General features: G+C 41.6%; 1 protein-coding gene across 1 annotated transcript in view; it reads right to left on the bottom strand.

Moving 5' to 3' along the window:
- LOC124555254 (probable methylthioribulose-1-phosphate dehydratase) overlaps nt 1-27,132 on the bottom strand; it is a 99,404-nt gene that overhangs the window by 36,529 nt on the left and 35,743 nt on the right. Inside the window, exons 3-5 of the mRNA XM_047129119.1 lie at nt 16,495-16,589; nt 9,264-9,424; nt 9,085-9,191 (exon numbers count right to left, since the gene is read on the bottom strand). Of these exons, the coding sequence (XP_046985075.1) occupies nt 9,085-9,191; nt 9,264-9,424; nt 16,495-16,589 (363 nt within the window). The remainder of the gene's footprint in view (nt 1-9,084; nt 9,192-9,263; nt 9,425-16,494; nt 16,590-27,132) is intronic.

Here is a 27,132-nt window from a genome sequence, read left to right as displayed (position 1 = left end):
TTAGCTAACTAAATACATTTTTAAAAACTTAACTTTCCACTTGTACGAGAATGGATGTTTACAATCACTGTGTATTACAAACTATTGCTTGTGTTAGTGTCAAGGACTTTTAAATGCAAAAATCATTCAAGAAGTGAGGGGTATTTTGTGAGCATCGGAGAAACAGAGACAAGAAAAACAAACTAATGGTTTGCAGGAACGAAAGGATCATAAGGTATTACCGACTGGGAGAACCTATGTGGGCTCATTTAGCTGCCTTGTGCAAGTCTTCCTTCTTTTGGTGATTAGTGCGTCAGTGAAGATGAGATGAAATAATTAGGGCAATACAAACATCCAGTTCTGAGAGGACGAGAGAATTTCCTGCCCAGCTGGGAATCGAACACAGGATCCAAGAAACTAAGGGCAGTAGTATTAATACATAGACCATGAGCTGTGGACTGGATTAAAAAACAGAACAGACTTAAGGATGCAACTGTACATAAAAAAAAGTTTTGCGTCACCTCAGTTCCAAGAGTTCCGAAACCTGTAGAGAAAATTGGAATAGAGATCAACATAAACATCATTTCCACCATTTTTATTGCTCATAAAAACCACACATTGCATGTTGTACCACCATACAGCGAGACTTTCAGAGGTGGTTATCCAGATTGCTGTACACACCAGTACCTTTAATACCCAGTAGCATGCCCTCTCGCATTGATGCATGCCTGTATTTGTCGTGGCATACTACCCAGAAGTTCATCAAGGCACTGTTGGTCCAGATTGTCCCACTCCTCAACAGCGATTCAGCGTATATTCCTCACGGTGGTTGGTGTGTCACGTCGTCCATAAACAGCCCTTTTCAATCTATCCCAGGCATGTTCAATAGGGTCCATGTCTGGAGAACATGCTGGTCACTCTGGTCAAGCAATGTCATTATCCTGAATGAAGTCATTCACAATGTGTGCACCATGGGGGCGTGAATTGTCAGCCATGAAGACAAATGCCTCGCCTATATGCTGCCAATATGGTTGCACTATCTGTCAGAGGATGGCATTCACGTATCATACAGCCGTTACGGCGCCTTCCACGACCACCAGCGACATACATCGGCCCCACATAATACCACCCCAAAACATCAGGGAACCTCCAACTTGATGCACTCATTGGATATTGTGTCTAATGCGTTCAGCCTGACCGCGTTGCCTCGAAACATGTCTCCGACAATTGTCTGGTTGAAGCCATGTGCGACACTCATCGGTGAAGAGAACGCGATGCCAATCCTGAGCGGTCCATTCAGCATGTTGTTGGACCCATCTGTACCGCACTGCACATTATCGTGGTTGCAAAGATGCACTTCGCCATCAACGTCAGGAGTGAAGTTGCAAATCACGCAGCCTTTTGCACACAGTTTGAGTCATAACACGATGTCCTGTGGCTGCACGAAAAGCATTATTCAACATGGTGGCATCTTTGTCAGGGTTCCTCAGAGCCATAATCCATAGGTAGCGGTCATCCACGTCAGTAGTAGCCCTCAGGCGGCCCGAGTGAGGCATGTCATTGACAGTTCCTGTCTCTCTGTATCTCCTCCATGTCCGAACAACCTCACTTTGGTTGACTCCAAGATTCCCGGACATTTCCCTTGTTGAGAGCCCTTCCTGGCACAAAGTAACAATGTGGAGGCAACTGAACTGTGGTATTGACAGCCTAGGCTTTTTTTTTTTTTTTTGTTATGGTTTTAGGGCACAAAACTGCTAAGGTCATTAGCGCCCAGTCTGTGGCTTAGGTAAAATAAAGGAAATCAGCAGCAATGGGAGTGAAACTCAAAAAGTGTGAAAACTAAAAAACAGAAGGAAAGCTTAGAAAACCACTATAGAAGGGGGGGGTGGGGGGGGGGGGTTGTTTTCCCCAAAAAGAGCTTCAAATGACCAACGTCATCTCACCAACACTAATAAACTCGAGGACGCGATCGGCTGAGAGTGTGGCATCTGCTAAAATGGAAGGTATATCAGGCGACAGCTGTAGACGGGCGCGTAGCGGAGTAAAGTAGGGGCACTCAAATAAAAGGTGTCTCACCATCCACAGTTGAGAGCAATGGGGACAAAGTGGGTGAGGATCGTCACTTCAAAGATGTTGATGGCTAAAAAAACAGTGCCCTATCCGGAGTCTAGTTAAAATTACCTCCTCCCGACGATGAGTTTGGCAGGAAGAGGTCCAAGCACAGCAATTTATTATTGGTAAGTGTAGACCAATGTGCGTGCCATAAAAGAGCAATGTGACAACATAAAGCACTCTGCAGATCAGCAAAGGGAACCATGCGAACAGCAGGCTGAAGAAGGGAGACTGCAGCCTTGGCCGCTATATCGGCCGCCTCGTTTCCACGGATACCAACGTGTCCTGGGATCGAGAGGAATGCCACAGAGATGCCCCCAAACTAGAGCAAGTGGAGGCAGTCCCGAATACGGTGGACCAGAGGGTGGACAGGGTAGAGAGCTTCGAGACTGAGGAGAGAGCTGAGCGAATCTGAGCATATAATATACTGTATCTGCTGATGGCGACGGATGTATAGGACAGCTTGGAGATCAGCGTAAAGCTCCGCAGTAAAAACCGAATACTGGTCGGGAAGCCGAAATCGATTAGGGGTGTCGCCGACAATATAGGCACTCCCAACACCAAATGATGTTTTTGAGCCATCAGTGTAAATAAATGTGGCATGCTTCATTTGTGCGCATAGAGCAGCAAATGCCCGATGATAAGCAAGAGAAGGGGTACCATCCTCAGGAAGCTGGCAAACGTCACGGAGCAGGCAGGTCCGGGGGCAGAGCCAAGGACGTGCTGTACCCCCCGCTGTCAAGAAAGTTTTACAAAAGCGGAAGGAAAGAGAACATAGCAGTTGACGGAAGCAGACTCCCAGTGGTAGTAGAGAGGAAAGGCAGCCTGCATACCCTACATCCAAGGAGGCGTCAAAAAAAAGGTCATGGGCCAGATTAGTAGGTATGGAAGACAGATGGCTAGCATAAAGACTCAGAAGGATAGCTCACCGATTGGACAGCAGAGGGTCAGCAGTATCGGTATAAAGGCTGCCCACAGGGCTGGCGTAAAAAGCTCTAGATGCTAAATGCAATCCACGGTGGTGGACAGAGTCAAGACGCCGAAGAATAGACGGCCGAGCAGAGGAGTAAACTATGCTTCCATAGTCCAATTTCAAGTGAACTGAGGCGCGATATAGGTGGAGAAGGACCACTTGGTCCGCTCCCCAGGAGGTACCATTCAGCACACGGAGGGTGTTGACAGATCGCACACAGCGAGCCAAAAGATAGGAAGTGTGGGAGGACCAGCACAGTTTTCTGTCAAACATAAGTCCCAAGAATTTAGCGACGTCATGAACGGAAGGTCAACAGGGCCTAGATGTAGGGAAGGTGGAAGAAACTCATTACGATGCCAAAAACTGACACAAACAGTCTTACTGGGAGAAAAGCGGAAGCCAGTTTCGATGCTCCAATTGTGGAGGCGATCGAGACATCCTTGAAGACGTCATTCAAGAAGGCCGGTCTGTTGAGAGCTGTAGTACATCACAAAATCGTCCACAAAAAGGGAGCCGAAGACATCGGGAAGGAGACAATCCATAATTGGATTTATGGAAATGGCAAACAGTACAACATCTAGCACGGACCCCTGGGGGTATCCCGTTTTCTTGGTAGAATATATGGGAGCGAGTAGTGTTCACTCGCACTTTAAATGTGCGCTCTGCCATAAATTCATGAATAAAGAGGGGCAGCCAACCTCGAAAGTCCCAAGAGAACAGTGTGCGGAGGATGCCTGTCCTCCAACAGATATCGTATGCTCTCTCCAGATCAAAAAATATTGCTACCATTTGGCATTTCCTGATAAAATTGTTTATTATATAAATGGAGAGAGCAGCAAGAGGGTCAACTGCAGAATGGTGCTTTCAGAAACCGCATTGGGCAGGTGTTAAAAGGCTTTGGGATTCCAGCCACCGGGCTACACGGCAGTTCACCATATGCTCCAAAACCTTAGATACACTACTCAGGAGAGAAATGGGGAGATAGCTAGAGGGGAGATGTTTGTCCTTTCCAGGTTTCAGAACAGGAACGACGATAGCTTCCCGCCATCTTCTGGGAAAAGTACTGTCGATCCAAATTCGATTATAAAGGCAAAGGAGGTAACGCAGACTATGGTATAATAAATGCAGCAACATTTGGATGTGGACACCATTCAGTCCTGGGGCGGAAGAGCAAGAAGAAGAGAGTGCATGTTGGAGCTCCCGTATGGAGAAAACAGTAATACAGCTTTCGCTATTGTGAGAGGAGAAAGCAAGAGGTCACACTTCCGCTGCACGTTTCTTCGGGAGAAAGGCTGGTGGGTAATTTGAAGAGCTTGAAATCTCAGCAAAGTGTTGACCCAATGAGTTAGAAATTGCGACGTGTTCCACTAAGGTATCATGGGCGACAGTGAGCCCAGAGACCAGGGAGAAACTAGGCGCACCAGATAACCATCAAATGCGACTCCAAACTCCTGAGGAGGAAGTGAAGGTGTTAAAAGAGCTAGTAAAGAAGTCCCGGCTAGCCTTCTTGCTATCACATATGACACGATGGTATCGCGTACGTAACTGCTTATAGCAGGTACAGTTGGCCAAAGTAGGATGGTGGCGGGAAATGCGAAGAGCATGTCGCCGCTCACATATTGTGTCACGGCACGCCTCAGTCCACCAAGGAACTGGGGTGCGCTAGGGCAAATCGGAGGTGTGAGGTATTGAACGTTCCGCGTCTGTAAGAATAACTTCTGTAACATGAGTGACCTGTTCATCGACGCTAGGAAAGTGACGGTCATCGAATGTTGCTAGAGACGAAAAAAGTGTCCAATCGGCTTGGGCCAACTTCTAGCGTCTCGGGCGCATAGATGGCAGTTGTGGCTGCAATCAAAGGACACATGGAAAATGGTTACTCGAATGTGTATCAGGAAGAGCGAACCATTCCAAGCGCCAAGCTAGCTGAACAGTACCAACCGAAAGGTCCAAATGAGAGAAATTCATCGTGGAGGCAGACAAAAATGTAGGTTCCCCAGAGTTGAGGCAAACAAGATCCACTTGGTGGAAGACGTCAATCAATAGGGAGCCTCTCACAGATACGGACCCAGAGATCCCCAAAGTGGGTGGTGGGTATTGAAGTCCGCAACCAGCTAAAAGGGGGGCGGGAGCTGACCAAGGAGATGAAGGAGATCAAACAAAACAAAGCAATCGTGGGGATGCAGCTTTGTTTCCTGAAGACAGAAGATAACCAGTGAGTAGGATCGTAAGAGGATCGACAATTCATCCCGATTGGCTCTAATGCCGTGGATATTCCAATGGATAATTGACATAGGATGGACAGCAAAGGGAAGAATCTCACCACGGTTTCTCTCAACTCAACGACTGCTGAGAGCCGGCGGCCGACAGAGTGGAACGGTATTCAGCCAAAGACAGAAGATCCTGATCCATAGGTTGTTTGGGGGCAGCTCCTGCCACCAGCAATCTGCCGGTTGATCGGCTGCCAGCAGTGCGCCTTGGCGACACAGAAGACAGCTGAGGGCGGTTACCGGCAGGTGGCACTATAGTTGAGACATGCCGTGGCGGAGAAGGAGAGGAACCTGGTTTCTTAGGAGCCTTCTTGGAAACAGGATGTTGAGATGAGGGAGGAATTGATGGCTATGTTGTCGGGGTACGTAAAAAATCTTCGCGAGTAGGCTCTTTTTTGGAAGTCCAGGTGTCTGATTCTGGGGCTCGTGGTTTAGCAGAAGCCGATGAAGGGCGAGTTGTAGAGTGAGCAGATGATAGCGGGGAGGTTGAACAGCAATCTTTGTGCTGGCCGATCTGACGACCGTGGCACTAAAGGTGAGATCATAAGTCTGCATGGCTGCTCCTTAGTAGGCCAAGGAGATGCAAGGACAGTGCTATATTTACCTGCCGGAGGCACATTGGGCTTCCAACTGGCGAATAACTTACGAGCAGCAAATGTAGACACCTTTTCTTTCACTCTGATTTTTCTGAATAAGCCGTTCATCTTTGAAAATGGGGCAGTCTCTAGAGGAAGCAGCGTGGTCACCCTTACAGTTGATGCAAAGAGGGGATGGAGGTGGACAAGCACCCTCATGGGCATCCTTGCCACACGTAACGCAATTGGCCAGATTGGATCATGACTGCCTGGAATGATTGAACCGCTGACACCAATAGCAACGCGTAGGGTTGGGGATGTAAGGGCGAACTGAAATTATCTCATAGCCCGCTTTAATGTTCGATGGAAGTTGGAACTCTGTCAAATGTCAAGAAGATAGTACAGGTTGGAACCAAGTTCTTGTCAACCCTTTTCGTGACTATCAGCCGTTATGCCCTGGTCAGACAGGTAGTTTTGAATTTCCTCATCGGGCAATCCGTCAAGGGAGCGTGTGTAAACCATCCCGTGTGATGAATTTAAAGTGTGGTGCACTTCCACCAGGACAGGGAAGGTGTGTAGCAGTGAAGTTCGCAGCAATTGTTGTGCCTGGATGGCACTGACTGTTTCTAACAACAAGGTGCCATTTCGTAATCGGGAACAAGACTTTACAGGACCTGCAACTACATCGACACCCTTCTGAATAATGAAAGGGTTGACTGTGGGGAAGTCTTGACCTTTGTCCGACCGAGAAACAAGGAACTGTGGCACTGATGGAAGAATTGTCCATGGCTGAGACTCATACTTTCGCTTGTGATCAGACATTGTAGATGTAGAGGAAAACATTGCGAAAGTATCCCCCGTGATTACTGGCATCTCCGATGGCGCGCTCCTTGCTTGTGGGGGATCTCTCTGAGGGCACTCCTGCCTTAGGTGATTTTTCACACCTCAGGTCACACCTCCTGAGAAACGGACGGAGGGACCAATTGGCACGTTTGGAAGGTACCAGCTTGGGTAATCACCCCTCCCTGGGCCTGGCCGTTACCAGTGGGTACGTACGTGTCCTACCTGTCTACCCGGGGCAGGGAATTACGCGTTACCCCGTCACCGGCTACGTGTGGGAATGCATAGGTCGGCCTTCAGACATGCACAGGGAGGAAAAAAAAAAAAAAAAAAAAAAAAAAAAAAAAAAAAAAAAAAAAGAGAGAGAGAAAGGGAGGAACAAAGATAAGGAAAGGAAAGAAGAGAGGTCTCAAACACCGCAGCGGAGAAGAGGGTAAAGAGAAGAGGCAAGAAAAAGAGAAGGATAAAGGAAGGACAGAGACTTTCCAGCACAGAAAGCGAAGAAGAGAGACTGTCTTACAGTTACAAGTGTCCATCTCCAGATGTAGGCACGAAACATACTCCCAGAGGGGGAGTAGGGGAAGGGAAGAGGCAGAGGTGGGTGGGGGGGGATAGGGGATAGGGAAGGATGTGGAAAAGGAAGGTATGGCTCTGAGCACTATGGGACTTAACTACTGTGGTCATCAGTCCCCTAGAACTTAGAACTACTTAAACCTAACTAACCTAAGGACATCACACACACCCATGCCCGAGGCAGGATTCGAACCTGCGACCGTAGCAGTCGCGCGGTTCCGGACTGCGCGCCTAGAACCGCTAGACCACCGCGGCCGGCAAAAGGAAGGTATGCAGCCAGGAAAGGAAAGAGAGTGGCATTAGCTCAGGGTCCCGTGCTCGCCACGCACGTATCCACAAAAGAGTTGTGAACCCCTGGGGGTAGTCGAGGCATGGTTGAACTACAGACAACATGAGCCGTGTATCTCCTTCCTGGTGGAATGACTGGAACTGATAGGCTGTTGGACCCCCTCCGTCTTATAGGCGCTGCTCATGCATGGTTATTTACATCTCTGGACGGGTTTAGTGACGTCTCTGAACAGTCAAAGGGACTTTGTCCGTGATATATTTTTCCACAGTCAACATCCATCTTCAGAAGTTCTGGGAACTGGGATAATGCAAAACTGTTTTTCATATGTGTATGATTGTCAAGTAAATGCAATGTACATGGACTGGTCATTTAGCTAGATGAATTGACAGTACTACTTGTCTAACTTTTCCTGATCCCAATTTTTGAATCAGCAGAACTTTGAAGACTTCCAGGTGCTAGAGTTTTATGTGAAGTACCTGCCAACATTACAGACCTAACAATAAGAATACTGTCTATCACAGCACACACAATGCTACTTGGCTTATTTGTTTCACAATATGTGCTCAGTTAACTAAACAGGCCTCTGTCTCAACTGCAGACAACTGATCAAAGAAAGTTTGTTAGACTATGGAATGATGTGAGGAATATAACTAACTATGTCATCAAAAGCTGTTTCACAGAACTGATATGAAGTTGTAGCAATGTACAGCATTACTGGAAATTAAAATGTCACTTTGGTACTTTAGCAAAATGTAACACACAGGTAGAACTCTACAATATAGGCACAGTTTTTCTACTACACTGCTACATTCTCTATTGAGAGTCTGCTTCTTCCTGCCCCCCCTCATCCCCATCTCCTCCTCCCCCCCCCTCCCCACCCCCACATCAGATGAATTTGGCAAATACTAGGAGGACTAAGAAAGTTTTTTTTCTTTTCTGGATCCCAAAAGATACAAAGACCGAGAAGATGACCTAAGGGAATGTGGGTAGGACTATAATCAAGAATGAGGTCTTGAGGTAGTTTTATCCAGCAGTGTATGTAGAATGGCAATACTGTTCTCAAGGTATACTTTGTTTCTCCTCGACATTTTATATTTGTGTGTGAAAGTGCTAACATTTCTTTGTTAATGATTACTTTTGAAGTTTAATGTAACACACCTCTCTCTCTCTCTCTCTCTCTCTCTCTCTCTCTCTCTCTCTCTCTCTGTCTGTCTCCCCCCCCCCCCCAAAAAAACACACATTTTAAAAAAGGACCAATCCTCAAGTAGTTTTGCTGGAAACAACAATTTTCACTGCATATAAAATTAAGAGTTGATGGGGAAGAGAGGGATAGGTGGCTGTCATTTCAGCAACTCTAAACATTGAGTCTATCCATTTAATTTTCAAACTGGGGACATACATACAATACAGTGACTGTAAGTGAAATTGTGCTTAAATTAATTAACCTAACTACTACTTCAAGAACAACTATACCTTGATCATTTCAAGATGGGTGCAGCGGAATTCATATTCTGGATACAAAAATGTAGCCATCACAGCAGCTTTTGAATGAGTATGTATGACTGCCCCAGCATTACGAGCTGTAATATGCAAAAACTTGTAAGATGATGCATTTAACATTTATTGCCACAGCACATTAACAGCGGCTGTACCTGTATATGCACACATGAAGAGAGGTGTGCACTGGCTTCTTTTCAGTTTCTTTTCAGGACGAGGCAGCTCAAGATCTTGGCCCTCCATATCAATAACAAAAAGATCATCTGGCTGAATGAGTTCCTTCTGAACACCAGAGGGCGCAATGTAAATCTTGCCGCTGTGGAATGACGAAACACATGTATAACAATGGAAATTCCTGAATTGAATAATACATAAAATAAAGGAAAAGCAATGACTTGCCTATAGCTGACCATTGTGTGGCACATTTAACACTATGGAATGCAGTGATTACACTAGCTTTCAAACTATATTCTTTCTCTCGCAAAAGTGCAAACATCTCCATTCATACACACAACTGTACAGTTGTGTGTATAAATGGGAATGTGTGCACATTTGCTAGAGAAAGTGCAGGAGCTCAAAAGCTAGTATAAATACTGTATTCTGTTGAGTGTTTCTACGTGCTGCGCATCAGTCCGCTATAGATGAGTGGTTGCCTTTCAAAGGTATAAGAATCTGTACATACTACTAAATGAAACCATTTGTAGATGGGGGTAGACAGAGGGAGGGGAAATGACGGTACTGACACACACACACACACACACACACACACACACACACACACGTGAGGACAGAATTTAGGCTGGGACGGTGGAACTGCCATAGCTTTAAGACATTCATTTTTTAGAAGTAGGCATGCAAAACTATTCACCACTTTACACATAAACTTCAGAACTAACTAAGGCAGAGACTGCATTGGCATTTTTAATAAAAACATACAAGCTATTAACATTTTACTACGTTTGAACTGATATCTTTTCTTTCTCAATTACTGTATTTTACACTGAATGTCATATTTTTGCCAAAAGTAGCTCACTCTATGGTGTGAAAGTTCTAGCTATGTCTTACTCTTAAACTATAATTTTCTTTGGTATCTGTAATATCATCATATCACACTTAAGAACACAAATAAAATCTGTGGGTGCGTTCAGATCCTTCCTGAAATCAAACCACTGAATATAAAACTTTGGATGGCTAGACAGTTTTTAAAATGGGTGAACTGGAAGAAAATAGTTCCCTCGCAACAGCTAATCTTACAACAATGTATGATGTCAAAAAGGCAGGTGCCTCTAAATGACAACATTGCATTGCAAGACATTTCTATCAGAAATTAGCAGCAACACAACACTTAGTGTTTCAAACCATTTTAGCTAATTGCATATCAAACCAAATTTGTGACTGGATTGAGGATTTCTGGGAAGAAAGGATGTAAAGTGTTATCCTGGATAGAGTGCCATGGCAACTGCATCGGTAACTTTAGGCACGTTTCAGGGATGCACGATGGGACCCTTATGGATCACGGTGTTATTAATGGCCTGCAGGACAATATTAATAGTAACGTCAGACTTTTTGCAGCTGATGCAGTATAGCCCCGATTTTACGTTCCCGGAATTAACGTTTTCCCGCAGTTTACAATATTTTTTATTGTTACCATCAAATTTCCCATGTTCACAATGTTAATTTGCACCCAATTTTGTGTCAACATATTCATTACGAAAAATGTTCGTGGAGAAAAAATGATGCTGGCATGATGATGGCCATCCAGTAGTGTTTATAAATAGTGTGTGGTTAAGCTTCTTTACATCAGAGCACTATAGTCAGCAGATTTGAACCAGTGAACATGTAACAGTTGCAACAATTTGTGTCGTATCTCCAGCTGCTGCCAAACTCTACTTGGCATCATGGCTGAGGGAAGTAACTAGGTTCATTCAAATAAATATATTATGACCAATCACAACAACCGCTTTGAAACTGTCTCTGCTGTGCAAACACATTTTTGTGATTGTTGTGATCATCGTGTCAGCTTTGTCAAGCTGCAGGCTTTCAAAAACATTGATTACGACATATGAAATTGAGTCAAACATTACTATTTCCCAGTCAGTTATCAGTTACGGTTACATATGCTATTTTTATTGGATAAAAAACCTTTATCACATAATAAACAAGTGCCTGACAAATCTTTTGATGCCTGTTATGTACATATATCACACGAAGTGTGAAAACACAAAGGGGTATCCTATACATAGCTTTTACAGCTTAAAACGTTATTTCCATTTTACATTTTCCCGTATTTTACACCATTTTTTGAAGTCCCTTGAAAAGTGTAAAAGCTGGGTTTCACTGTATAATGAAGTAGTAAGTACTATATGAAAAAGGTGCCCAAATATCTGATCACACCGTGATAAGATTTCAAAGAGGTGCAAAGATTGTCAGCTTGCTCTAAATGTTTAGAAATGTAATTTTTTTTTTTTTTTGTCATCAGTCTACTGACTGGTTTGATGCGGCCCGCCACGAATTCCTTTCCTATGCCAACCTCTTCATCTCATAGTAGCACTTGCAACCTACGTCCTCAATTATTTGCTTGACATGCTCCAATCTCTGTCTTCCTCTACAGTTTTTGCCCTCTACAGCTCCCTCTAGTACCATGGAAGTCATTCCCTCATGTCTTAGCAGATGTCCTATCATCCTGTCCCTTCTTATCAGTGTTTTCCACATATTCCTTTTGTGGTGTCACCGCCAGACACCACAATTGCTAGGTGGTAGCCTTTAAATCGGCCGTGGTCCGTTAGTATACGTCGGACCCGCGTGTCGCCACTATCACTGATTGCAGACCGAGCGCCGCCACACGGCAGGTTTAGAGAGACTTCCTAGCACTCGCCCCAGTTGTACAGCTGACTTTGCTAGCGATGGTTCATTGACAAAATACGCTCTCATTTGCCGAGACGATAGTTAGCATAGCCTTCAGCTACATCATTTGCTACGACCTAGCAAGGCGCCATTACCAGTTACTATTGATGCTGTAAAGCATGTACCGTCAAGAGCGATGTTCACCATTTATGGATTAAAGTTAAGTATTCCACAGCTACGTCCTTTTTTTCTAGTCTCATTTCCTTGACCTGTTCCAGACCTCACGCCAGCCTGCGTGAGCTAAAATGCGTGCCTTTTGGCTTCCTCTCATAGTGGGTTGGCTCTCTTGCCAATCCACAACACTTTCCTCTCCGATTCTGCGTAGAACCTCCTCATTCCTTACCTTATCAGTCCACCTAATTTTCAACATTCGTCTATAGCACCACATCTCAAATGCTTCGATTCTCTTCTGTTCCGGTTTTCCCACAGTCCATGTTACCCTAATACGTGGTTCAATTGAAAGTATCCTCTGCCATGCACTTTACAGGGGTTTGCAGAGTATGAATGTAAAATAGTACACTACAAATAAATAAATAATATTCACAATTGAAATGAGTCACCTCATACAAACAAATAGGTATAAAAACATGTACAGATTTAAATGGAATGCTCACATACAGTCAACCTCAGGAAAAAGCAGGTGGCTGACTTTCTTTCACTGGTAGAACACTGGGAAAATGTAGGCTGTCTAGAAAGTAGAATGCTTTCCGAACACTTACTGCTCACATGGGACGCTGCATCAAATAGGACTAATTGGGGATTTTTATTATATATAAATGAAAGCAGCACACATAGCTACAGCTTCTTTTTTTTTTTTTTGACACATGGGAGAGAGAGAGAGAGAGAGAACTTTTCTATAAAGAATGAAATAATGAAGAAGGGGATTATCTAGAAGCTCAGCTCAGTATAGTCTTTTTGTACATCCTTGTACATTTTTCAATAACTTTTTCAGTAAAAAATGGGCTATCTGCAAGAAGACATTTATATTCTTACATTCTTTTATTAAGAGCTTCATTACCCCAGTCAGGGGACAATCATATGGAATCAGATAATCTGGTGAGAGTCTTGGTGCTGAGTAGCATGAAAAGCTATCATGGACAGCACATGTTTATCATCATACAGGCAGAACTGCTGGCCCATGTGTTTACTTACTGGCAGCAATAGGCCAAACCCGTCAGCTCTTATGCTGATACTGCCTAAAACTGCTCTTGGTTCCATGAGCTAGCCCAGTTGTTACGGTAATTCAAGCTGGTCACATTTTGTGCTTTTGTCTGTGCCAGTCTCTGTACAGTGTTTGGACTTCCTGCTCCCCAGTCGACTGGCTCACACAGAGTAAAACACTTCAGTCAGAGTCATTAGGAAGTATTAAATAGTTGGAAGTGCTTGAGCTCAATGAAGTTCTTGATGCAGAAACTTCTATTTGTTGGATGAAGTTGTCCTAGATGTTAAGTACAGGAAAAATAAAGGTGTGATGTAGGCTTTGTATTGTATACACCCATAGTTAGGTCATGAAGCTCTTTTCTGAGAAACCTCTTTTTTTTCTTGTTACAATAGAGAAGAAGACATTATGCAAACAAAATTTTGGCTGATGCTGAGACACTGATTTTCTCTGTTGATATGGGGTTAAACCAGTGACCATGTTCAGTAATCATTGGAAAAGAAATCAAAAATAGCACACCAAACATTCTCAGTCATAAAGGTGATGGTTATGTTTCTTGGGATGCTAAAGGAGCTATTTTTATTGATTTTATGGAATATGCAAAGACACATTCTGAAGCCTCGAGTGAGATGTTAAGAAAACAGATGACCTCTCCAGCCAGTCTCTTGACCAACACTGATATGTTTTTGCACAACACTGTTGTGCTAAGCTGCCCAAAAACACAAGAATCATAACATCAGTCCAAATAGAACATTTTTGAACATCCACACCACAGCCCAGTCTTCACTTCAAGTCATTTCCACCTCATTATGAACATGAAAAACTGGCTTGTCTCCAAATGCTTTGACTCCATTTGACTCCAACTAAAAACTTCAACATACTGCCATAGGCAGGATGGAATCTACAGTGCAGAAGGAATTTACCATTTACTCAAGAGATGCTTAAGTATGAATAACGATCATGTAGAAAAGTAAAGCAAATATGTAGGTCTGTATTGACTCCACGATTATTTTTTTATAGCAACATATAGGTTCTTTTTCTGGACAGTCCTCATAGACACACATCGATTTTGCATCATCCTGGTTCCCAAAACTCCTAAAGATACACATTGACTAGAGGTACACGGCTCGTGTTGTCTGTAGTTCAACCACGCCTAGACGGTTAATACCGTGGTTGGAGTGTTACTTAGTGCCAGAAGGGCTCTCAGCAAGGGAAGTGTCCAGGAATCTCTGAGTGAACCAAAGTAATGTTGTTTGGACATGGAGGAGATACAGAGAAACAGGAACTGTCAATGAAATGCCTCGCTCAGGCTGCCCAAGGGTTAACTACTGCAGTGGATGCCCGCTACCTACGGATTACGGCTCTGAGGAACCCTGACAGAGATGCCACCATGCTGAATAATGCTTTTCGTGCAGCCACAGGATGTCATGTTACGGCTCAAACTGTGTGCAATAGGCTGCAAGATGTGCAACTTCACTTCCAACATCCATGGTGAGGTCCATCTTTGCAACCGTAACACCATGCAGCGTGGTACAGATGAACCCACCAACATGCTGAATGGACTGCTCAGGATTGGCATCACGTTCTCTTCACTGATGAGTGGCACAAATGTCTTCAATCAGACAATTGTTTGAGATGTGTTTGGAGGCAACCTGGTCAGGCTCAATGTACTAGACACATTGTTGACGTATGCCGCTGGTGGCCGTGGAAGGTGCCATAACGGCTGTATGATATGTGAATGCCACCCTCTGACTGATAGAGCAACCATATTGGCAAGGCATTTGTCTTCATGGTCGACAGTTCATGCCCCCATCGTGCACATCTTGTGAATGACTTCCTTCAGGATAACGACATCACTCGACTAGAGTCACCAGCATGTTCTCCAGACATGAACCCTATCGAACATGCCTGGGATAGATTGAAAAGGGCTGTTTATGGACGAAGTGACTGACCAACCACTCTGAGGGATCTACACAGGATGTCAGTTGTGGTTTGTCATTTATACTGAACTTTAGGTTCCCGTGAACTCTGGACTTACGATTGAGAAAGTCTGTGCAATTCTGAATCTTACTCTTGTATGACATGCACGTATAAATGCACGCATTTGACTGGTTGATTATTTCCTTTTAGATACAAACATCCAGTGTGGTTCAGTCTGTATCTGCACAGGTACGACAAAGCCACGGAGCTGTCCCATCAGTACAAAAGTCATTATTCTACAGAACAGTGGATGCTTGACTACGGGGCTGAGGTGCTGGACCCCAGAAGATGAATAATTCTGTGTGAGTCAGTTGACTGGGGAGCAGGAAGTCCAAACATTGTACAGAGACTGGCACAGAGAAAAGCACAAAATGTGACCAGCTTGAATGACCATAACAATTAGGCTAGCTCGTGGAACCAAGAGCAGTTTTAAGCAGTATCAGCATAAGAGCTGACGGGTCTGGCCTATTGCTGCCAGTAAATAAACATCTGGGCCAGCAGTTCTGCCTGTACGATGCTAAACATGTGCTGTCCATGATAGCTTTTCACACTACTCAGTACCAAGACTCACACCAGCTCATCTGATTCCATATATTTGTCTCCTGACAGGGATAATGAAGCTCTTAATAAAAGAGCGTAGGAATATAAATGTCTTCATGTGGATAGAACAACTTTCACAGAAAAAAAGATATTGAACAGTGGGACAATCTGGACCAACAGTGCCTTGATGAACTTGTGTACAATGTGCCACAATGAATACCGGCATGCATCAATGGAAGAGGCCGTGCTACTGGGTATTAGAGGTTACTGTATACATCAATCTGGACCACCAGCTCTGAAGGTCTCACTGTGTGGTGGTACAACATGCAATGTGAGGTTTTCATGAGCAGTAAGAAGGGCAGAAATGATGTTTATGTTGGTCTCTATTCCAATTTTCTGTACAGGGTCCGTAACTCTCGGAACCGAGGTGACACAAAACTTTTTTTGATGTGTGTAATATAATTACTGCATTATTATATTCTACATCATCCACATTAGATAATAATATATAAGAAGAATAATTCATTACTTACCAAATAGAAGAGGCAGCAAGCAGTGGACTGCCATGTGCCCCCCTCCATTTGGTGGTAGTAATCTGTATTCTTACATCTATTATTTCAGTATTGTGCATGACATATAGATAAGATATAATCTACATAAGAGCTTGCCTTGAGTACACGGTGTAGTACAGAACAAACAGAATCTGTTTCCCACACGGATTATTAAATAACAATGGCTAATAACAAACTTTAGCAACAAAATCAAGCAGCACAAGGGGAAAAACTGAGTAACTATATTCATACCCGTATTTGATGCTCATTCCTCCTCCAGTTCCGGAAACCCAACCCATATTGTAGAACTGGCGACACAGTGCTGGGATCAGTTTTCTTGGATGTTCCTGGAAAAGTTTGAAAAAAAAGTGATTATGATGCAGTGTACAATGAATGAGTAAACATATAATAATTCAAATGGACTAGCAAGATCTTATAAATAGTGTTCCAATTCATGCCTGTCCCTTAGATTAGGTTACATCTGTTAAAATATTCCAGTCACATTTTATAGGGTTTAAGTTCATATGGAACTATGTGCTATGATGGTTAGAAATACGAGATAAGTCACGGTGGCACAGGTAGTGCAGGGGACTAAGGAGCACCCCACTCCCCAAAGGTCTTTGAGTGCTTCCAATATTGATGGTTCACAAGGACACCACAGAGCACTGCAAGACACCTACTTATATTCTTTATGCCACGACAGTTCACTTCCTGGGAGACTGCACCATCATGCCGAACACAGAACAAGAGGAGACTCACGTGGTCACGCCCCAGGATCTGTGCGCTAAAATTTAGGGCTGCCTTTACTGCAGCCATTCCAGGATTATCTGCATGAAGAATCTGGTCAGGCTATATTTGTATTGGCCACAAACAGGGAGACTGAACACATTGTCAGTGGTTGGAGACGTGCACAGTCCCCCCCCCCCCCCCCCCCCCCCCCTTTATGGTGTAGCTCGTGTAAGATTAGCAGATTCTTTCTATAGTCCATGACTACAGTGCAGAAGGATTTGTTGTCCTGGCAAAATACTCCTGACCTGATGGTACTCCAAAACTGTTGGAGATTATCTGGTGCACCTTCCATAGCAGCAATATGTATCTTAAGTGATGAGGAAACTGTCTGGCCGACGTTTGTACACTCTGGTTCTGCGACTTTCCTGTCTACCTCTAAGCCATTCTCATCTCCACTTGAATCAAATGCTACTAGCATGTTACTCACCTAGAGTTCACAATTAACTTTTCTTAGTGCATTCTTAAGAAAGATGAGGATATGCCAGTTCATGGTTACAGTGCTACTTACTGTTTAATAGGTTAGTGCAATGAAGTATTGGCAATAGAGCCATCAAAATAAGATCAGGGAAAAAAAACATTGTCATTAAACTTCTCACCTCTCTTCTTTCTTTCCACATGACTTCTCTTTGCATTAAATAACTGAAGAACTAGGATAAAAATTGATATGAAAAACTGATACTTTAGTTATAGTACAAATGAGTAGAAGTTTCCAGGGACCGAATTGCAAACTTTTATGTATCCATTGTGCCCATCACAAAACCACATACTTCAAGGTCGCATGTGTCAGCCCTTTATGTCTCATCTTGCTTCCCCTCTGGTATCGAATTCCCCTTCACCACCACCACCACCACCACCCCCCCCCCCCCCCCACCACCACCACCACCACCACCACCACCACCACCACCACCACCACCACCACCAATTTCATTCCCAATATTCGCCACCTAGGTGTTCAATTTTGCATGAGCAATAATCCTAGTTTAACACTGTTTAATAGCAGTAATTTAAAACCTGAAAACTAGTTACAATCTTGACTAACAGATTTGTATGGGAAACTGCATTGTTACAGGGCCACTGAAGATGCATTGATTTAAGCAAAATATGTAAGGTCTAAAAGACTTTTCTTACAGCCACAAAAGACGGTATATAACCTGTACTACTTAATGTAACTGCAACTCCAGAAAAATGATGCCTACAAATAAAACAGACAACAAGTAATGGACCTGAACACCAGAATGGGATTATGAGTGGGAACTCTGAACATCATAACACTACCTGAAAAGGATGAAGAGATAGTCAATATGATGGAGAAAGGAAATAGTGGCCTGACAGAACCCACAGAGAGAGCAGGTCAGCTCCTTGGGGTTCATGCTGGTTCTGCAAATACTGGATTTATATCAGGAGAAAAACTTGTATTTTATGGCTGTGAGAGTACTGTTGAACGTGATTACCGTTCAGAAATGGTGCAGTTTTCAAAAATTAGTTCATTAATCAGTTGAACTTGTTGGAAGAAGGCTGCATTATTTTAATCATAATGCAAGCTATCATTCCATACAAACCGAAAAAGCACCATCTTCACACTGGAACAAAGACATCATGGATTGGCTTCAGAAGAAGGATGTTCAGTTTTCCCTGCTGAACACCTAAGGATGAGGTTTTATCCATGCAAGAGACAAGATGTGCGAAGAAGATCTATGAATTGGATCACATTGCAAAGAGAATGGGGCATGAAGTTGTTAACTTCAGTCCTACCACAGCCACAATTATCCTACATGGGTTCAACCTAAACAGTATACATAAAAAAGGAATCTGAATTTTTGGGTTCCTGGTGTTGAATGCAATATACATGACACTCTGGATCATGTTACAAAAGAAGATTGGGCTACATGTGGTAAAGTACGGAGAAGAGGTGTGTGAGAAAGAGTATTAATGCAGTTTGTTAAGGATGCTGGAACTCCAGAATTCAACAGTATTTTTGATAATTAAGCTTAAGTCTATGGCACAAGCCCATGACAGGCTATTGGCCTGACAGCAAGGCAGTGCAGACTTTGCCACAACACTAGGGTGGGGAGAGTGGCGAGCCCATTGCGCCGGCCACATTTTAACCCTGGTAGAGAAACCCAACACTCATTTGGTAGCAGGCTGAGTAGTCCTGGGGCTGTCCTGGAAGGACAGCAATGAGGAAAATTCTTGCCCCTACCCGCAACTGAACCCAGAACCTGAGTCTAGTGCTCTACCCACTAGACCACTATCGATATATTTATGAGAAATAGTCACTGAATTGTTTTTTAAAGTCTTACTTCATACACCACTTGTGGAATTGCATTTGGTCTTCATGCTTATCCTTCTCTGCTTCTACAATACTGCAGTTTCTTGTTAACTCTTGTATAGTGTATATTGGTGTTTCGAGTGATTAATGAAGTGATGATGAGTCTGTAAAAGGTGCAAATATAATATCTTCGAGAGACAGAATATTCTAGGTTCTATTAAGGTTAGCTTTGGAACCAAGTACGGGTGGTGGCATGCAAGTTCTCATGCGATTCCTTGCATGGAATCTCTCAGAAATGAACTATGTTTATAGGTATCATTATGTAATAAATCTCAGAGGTTACCAAAATTAATTTTATAGCTTTCTAACTGCAAGTTTCTTCAAGGTCAAACAAAATGCAATGACATTTTTCATTACACTTCTATATTTTTATTACAAAATGCATGTATAATTTCTTTCAACACTAGAACAACCCTCAAACTGAATAAACCAAATGTATTCTCATCTTCTTATGCCACTGGAATGAATGCCAATCAGCTGGAGTTTGACATGCTAAGGTCACAGGAAGGAATCCTAAATGTGACAACCACACAATTAATGGACCTGAACACCAGAATGGATTATGAGTGGGAATGCTGAACATCAAACACTACCTGGAAAGAGTGAATACATAGTCAATATGATGGAGAAAGGAAAATATATGTACTTGGTTTAAGTGACACAATATGGAAAGGAGATAATTGCCAATTAAAAAAACTGATGGGAGGCTATAAATTTTACTGGTATGTATACCAAAACAAGGCAAACAAATGGAGTGGCCCTGGTGCTTCATAGAGACATTGATGGTATTGCAGATGTCACATACATCAATGAGAGACTCATTAAAGTCACAATAAATACTGGGAAGACTAATCTCACAGCTGGCCAATGTGGGCGAGCGGTTCTAGGCGCTTCAGTCCGGAACCGCGCGACCGCTACGGTCGCAGGTTCGAATCCTGCCTCGGGCATGGATGTGTGTGATGTCCTTAGGTTACTTAGGTTTAGGTAGTTCTAAGTTCTAGGGGACTGATGACCTAAGATGTTAAGTCCCATAGTGCTCAGAGCCATTTGAACCATTTGAACTAATCTCACAATTTTACAAGTGTCTACTCTACAACAAGGATGCAGCAATGAGGACAAAGAAATCTTCCTCCAGGAACTGAAAGATCAAATCCAGAAAAATAAAATCATGGTAATAGGTGATTTGATGCCCAGATTGGGGCAGATATGAAAAGGTGCTGGATGCTTATTGGTATGGAGGAAGAAATACTGGAGAACAACACCAATTAGACTTGTGTGTAAGAAATAACATCTCCATAAACAACACTTTCTTCAGGAAAAACAGACAGCCATAAAAATCACCAGATATGGCTGGGATGGAAGAAGCAATTCAGTTATCAATTATATAATAACTGACCAACAGAGTGGAGGAAGAGTAAGAGAGGTAAAAGTCATACCGACAGAACCATTTGACAATGATCACAGATGCCTTATAGCTCATGTGAAGGAGAAAATGATTATCACAATCTACCCAAGAAAGATGCCTAAGATCAAAGAATCAAGACCAAAGAAAGCAGAACAAAAACATCTGTCCAAGTCAGATGACTGCAAAGTTACCAACAAATGAAACAGGTAGTGCAAATGAAGAGTTGGTAACATGTAAGATAGCATTAGTAAACTGCACTGTACAAATCTGTGATGAAACAAGTGGTAAAGGAAACCAGGAAGCTATTAAAGAATACAAAATAGCTAAGAAAGTCAAAGATGGGACAAACAAAAGCAAACCCATGGGATTAAACCAGTAGATGCTCAATATTGTTCCACACTGGAACAGGCATATACAGACGAGAAACTTTGGGTTAAATACATTGTAAAGGAAGAAAAGGAGAGATGTTGGAAAATATTCACCCAAAAACAAGATAGCACTGGAAATAATAAAATAGTCTACAGATTGGTAAAAAGCAAAAGATCAGACAGTGAAGGCATGAAAGCAATATAAAGAGAAAATGGGCGCTATTCCAGGATGCAGAATGCTCACAGAAGACATGAGAGAGAGAGAGAGAGAGAGAGAGAGAGAGAGAGAGAGAGAGAGTGTGTGTGTGTGTGTGTGTGTGTGTGTGTGTGTGTGTGTGTGTGTGTGTTTTACCAGAACCTGAAGTGGCAAAACTACTTACTGTCTGTGCAGAGACAGAATGCCTTTAAGCATATGAGAGGAGGCCAGTCAGCCAGGCCATACGAATTGACAGTAGATATGATCAGGGCAGCAGGCATCCAAGTAATACAATCGCTACATCAAACTGGGAGTCGTCTGAAAGGAGCCTGCCCCCGGTAGCTGAATGGTCAGCGCCACGGATTGTCAATCCTATGGGCCCGGGTTCAATTCCCAGCAGGGTCGAGGAATTTTTTCCACCCAGGGACTGGGTGTTGTGCTGTCATCATCATTATCATCATCATCATCCTATCATCATCCTATCATCATCACCAACTGCAGGTCGCCGAAGTGGCGTCAAATTGAAAGACCGGCACTCAACGAACGGTCTGCCCGATGGGGGGCCCTAGCCATACAATTAAATAAATAAATAAATCTGAAACGAAAAATAAAGCACTGGAAGAAGGGGATTATAATATCACTGTTCAAGAAAGGAAATATGAGGACATGTTCTAATTATTGAGGAATCACCCTGTCTTAGGATATTAGAAAACATTATTGAGGAAAGATTATGATCACTGTCAGAAAACCAGTTTGAAGCGGACCAACATGTATACAGAAGCAGCATAGAAACAATGGACCTCATATTTGTGCTACGTCAGTTAATAGAAAAGTGTTGGGAAATGAGTAAAGATCTCATAATTGTGTTCCTGGATGTGGAGAAAGCATTTGAAACAGTGCACTGACGTGCAGGACCTGAGACTGTTTAAAAAAACTAATGGTTCCAAACTCACTAACAAGGAAGATGAAAATGCTATATGAAGGCTGCAAAAGTTGTGAAAATGTGCACAATGGTAGACTCGATTGGTTCAAGATAGCGAGGGGAGTGCAAGAGTGTAGTGAACTTTCCCCACTACTTTTTATTACACTTATGGACATGATTATAAGGGAAATCAAGAAGATAGGAAATGGTGATCTCAGTGTATTAGTCTTTGCTGATGATTTAGCTATTTGGGGAAATACAGAAGGAAGGCCAGATGAATGGAACTCCAAGTTTAAAGGAGTACCAGCTGACAGTATGCAAGAGCAAAACTGCAGCAATGATTATAAGCAGGACCTGGGTCCAGGACAACCTGATGCTAGAAGGAGAGAAAATTGGATGTGGTGAAGTACAGTATCAAGAAATGGGACTGCCAACTAGACATGCAGAACACAGTATGAAAGGGATCTAAATATTTTTCATCAAATATGGAACCTTGTGTGGGATAAGGGAGTTACCGTGAGAGCCAAACAGACCATTTTTAGAAATTATATCCTACCAATTATGACATACAGCTTAGAGTGCTGTGTAATTTACAAGGAAGATCTGAGCAAGTAGCAAGCATGCAAAATGAAGTTCCTGCAATCAGCCTTGCAGGAGACTTGAAGAGAGAAAATTAAAAGCGAGGACATCAGAGAAGAGATGCAAGTGGATCTGTCCATAACAGTCTGAGTACTGCACGGCTCAAGTGGTTTGGACACGTGGAGAGGACGAAGGATAACTGCCTGCCAAAACAATACTTGGATAGAAATGTGCAGGGGAAAAGACCAATAGGACAACCCAAGATGGCTGGATCAGATTAAGGAAGAACTGAAAACTAGTGGAGAAAACTGGGAAACAGTATCAAGACGAGAAGTATATCAAGATAGAGCAAAGTGGAGTCAAATTTTTCATAAACACCCTACCTGGTTGGCTGGAAGGATATATTAGTGCTTCTGAATTTTTCCATGGGTTGACATAAAAACATTTTACTTGAAAATATCTTGTCAGATTAGTTTTAGCAACTACAGTAATTTACTTTTAGAAAGTGCTCGATCATATTCTGACTATAAACAGAGTGTATAACATTTTTTTCGGAACTTTTACTAACATTTGAAACTGTCAATAATTGGAAATGCTACACATAGGGAAGTTGACCTTGAACCACCTAGTTTTGTGAAAACATAATAGAATTTCACATCGTGAACCTTTCCTAGTAATCTCGGTATGCTCTAATGAGGTATTTGATTTGACTTAATAATTCTCTGTAGCAATTTGTATAAAAAGTTACTTTTTTCTCAAATGTCTGTACAGTCATCTCTGCTTGTAGCAACTTATCTTGTTCTCAGTAGATCCTGACACATTGCAATCGTTATAGTATTTTGAAATAGTACTCTTGTAGAACATCTTCAAAGTGATGTTACTTTGTCAGAAATAAAAAGCTAAAAAATGATGATATATCTGAATGGTTATGTTCATGTTTTGGACACATTGTTAATGGTGCTGTAAAAGACAAACTATTCAGCATGCAATTATGCCTTTTATTGTGATTTCTACAGACTTTTTAGAAATGCACAGCAATTTTTATGCTAACTACATGCAACAGGAAAATATTATGAAAGCTAAAGCTGTACATTCTACTTGCAAAGCTATTAAGATGTAAATTTGTAAACTAAGACATTATTTACCAAAAAGATTATACATATATTAAGAAATATGAGGTACCCTGCGTCTTTTATGGGCAATTTCCTATTACATGTAGATAGTATGGTGTAGATAATGGTTTGAATACAAATCATGTCACAAAAAGTACCATTTTTGTGCTACAGGAACAAACCATGCTGTACAATTGTTTTTTTCCTCTTTCACCCACATTTTCTGGACAAAAAAGTGATAGCAATATACTGATACTTGTCATTATTACACTTGTACGAAACTGACGCTATAAGAACATCAAATGTCAGAGGACAATCTAAACATACACTGTTATTGTGATCATTACTAACTTTATATTATGTCTTACATTCTCAAAGTTTTAAACATGGCTGCTTGGTTCAGTGACCATTTATAAATTAAAGTTGAACAACGTACACCCCTGATGCTACCTGTAGCTCAACATATGCGGGCAGCCCATAGTGGCTACTTTCCACTCCTTCTACTTTAAAATTGTGACTAAAGCTTTTTCACTTAGTATTTATTTTATGTGTGACATGTAATTACTGTCTCTTTCTTGTACTGTTAGTCAGTACTTACACTTTTATATAAAAAAAATTTCGCATAAATTTGCACTTATGTTATAGGCCACTTTAAATAAGGGCTTATTTAGTTCAACTTTAATTTCTTACATTGTTCATTTACATCCTTTTGCACTAATACAACAGTGGTTACCATTGAACATCATTGTCACACCAATTATTTAATTATATATACAATAATTAGTGGCATCAGCATACATTATTATCAGTCTTCCACTGGACATAAGCGGGAGAGTGGAACACATTGTTTAATGGGTTTGTTCTTATACCACAGAAACAGTTATCTTGAGATGTGTGCTTTATTAAATCACTACCTACTCAATGCTTTCTACACATCTAAGAGTTTTTAAGTGAAATTTCTGAGCCCTTGCATAGTATTTATGCGTATATTGCAAACAACCGGCATATAATCATGCCGGGTGTTTTTGCAGCACATCTACATTACTAATTTGAAGTAATTTATAGAAGCTCCAGAAAATTAAAATTATGAATTAAAATGAAATTCCTACCAAAACTGAATATTGTCTTACCAGTTTCTCACTGAAGTGTGGAAACAAAAGCATCAGTTTTATCTTTTATTTCACTTTTCTTTCTTTTGATGCTACTGTTTGATCTTCAGTATACAGTTTCCATCACTTCCTGCAATTTTTTAAGCTGTCTGATGCACATCAGTTGGAAGTGGCCTCTGCAGTTCCCTTCTCTTTTGCCCTACAAAGCTTTCCCAAATCTCTCTAACAAGTCCATCAAAGTTCAGCATAGGTCCATCTTGTTACACTCTTCTTTAACATTCTTTACAGGCTTTCTTTTAATCAATGTGGACCATTGTTTTCTCTGTTACACAACAATACCAATTTTTAAAGCTCTCTATTCCCTTCCTTACTAGTATTTCAGCACACACCAACATATTCTTAACAAATGTCACAAAACTTTTATCCTATTGGCTTTCCAGGTGTTGCAAGTAACCAACAAAGTCTCACTTTTAACTGAAAGAGGAACCTGAGAGCAAAGTGAATAAAACAAGAAATACACATATGGACAACATCATACTTAACATGCAAATGAAATCTTCTATAAATAGACAATATGAGCAGTCAAACAGCTAGCAATACAAAATCAAAACAAAAATCCATGTGAAATGATTAAAGAAAATTATTCCAAACAACACAGAGTTCAAAACACACAAAATACAAAAATAATTACAAGTCACAAATCTGGAAACAAGGGAGGGGGCATATGCAGCAGTTTTTCTAGGCAAGACAGAAAGTTTAGTTTTGGTGCCTGTTTTGTAGGAAATAACATTTAACCCAAAGACCATATGATACGGGTTTCAGACTTTGTGTATATGAATTACAAAGCTTTTAAATAGTATTTACAAAAAATTCATCACAATATGCAACTTGAAATGAGACTACACCTGTGTAATTCCTGTGCTACAGTAGATAGTGATACGGTTATGTCTAATGCACACCTCAATACACTTGTTGTTCTTATGATATTTCTTGCCTGTTGAAAAAAAAAAAAAAATCTCTTTGTGAGTTTATGTATTTATTTTGATGTTTGGAGGTCTATATTGGATATTTCATTTATTATTTCCTTTATGTTTGGAAATCTCTTCATGTACATTTTCAACTGTTATATGAAAGCTTTAATTGTCTCAGGCAAACTGTTTTGTACACTCTGTTATAAAAAACTATATTCAAAAATTACTTAACATATTATATTTTACAAACTATCTCATGATTCAAATAATTTCCACATAAATGTCATTTCATTTGAACAATACTGATATTAATGGAAGTCCGTGATCTGTTGAAATGTAACATCTCTGTCTTCGCTCCCTGAAGTTTGTACATAGAGATAAGAGTCATTATGTCACAGTGGAGTTGAAAAGAAGTTGGTTTAGAGTATCGATGGTGCACAGGTGTGGGGAGCAAGACTGTAATTTGTCTCCATTGCAAACATGTGAAATTCATGTAAATGGTATCATCGATCTATGAAACGTAAGGCCAATCAAGATATCTTTTATCACACGTCTCAAAATCATAATATCCGTGCTTTAAAAAAGTGTTTCATTGAAAATTATTTCAAGTTTACCCACTTACATTATTCTGGAAACTAAACAGCACTTCATTATTGACCTAGTTGTCTGATGAAAGGATTGTGGCAGAACACTGATGCCAGAAAGAGATACAAATATGTTTCCTAAACATGATAAAAATAGTCTCTTGGAGTGAGATAATACCTCATTTATTTGCAAATAATTAAGATGAATATGACTGACTATTGATTTCATCGACAAACAATTTAGGTGCTGCTGTTCTGGAACCAAAGTCTTGCAAAGTGAATAAATCACTTCAATGTCTATTTCTCTTAAAAATTTTAATGAGTCTTCTTTTTCTCATTTAATCAACAATATTTTTAATTAGGTGAGGTGACAGCATTCTTTAGAAAGTAAATGAAATATAGCGAGAATTTTTTGTTACAAGTGTCAGGATTTGTATTACAGTCTTTAAGATAACAAGTTGATAAGAGACAGTGGAGACAATTTGTTGGAATCGCAGAGTGATTACTAGCAGTTTGTACGAGTATT

This window comes from Schistocerca americana, chromosome X (genome assembly GCF_021461395.2).
Source record: "Schistocerca americana isolate TAMUIC-IGC-003095 chromosome X, iqSchAmer2.1, whole genome shotgun sequence".
Lineage (NCBI taxonomy): Eukaryota > Metazoa > Arthropoda > Insecta > Orthoptera > Acrididae > Schistocerca > Schistocerca americana.
This window is presented reverse-complemented; position numbering and strand designations above follow the sequence as displayed.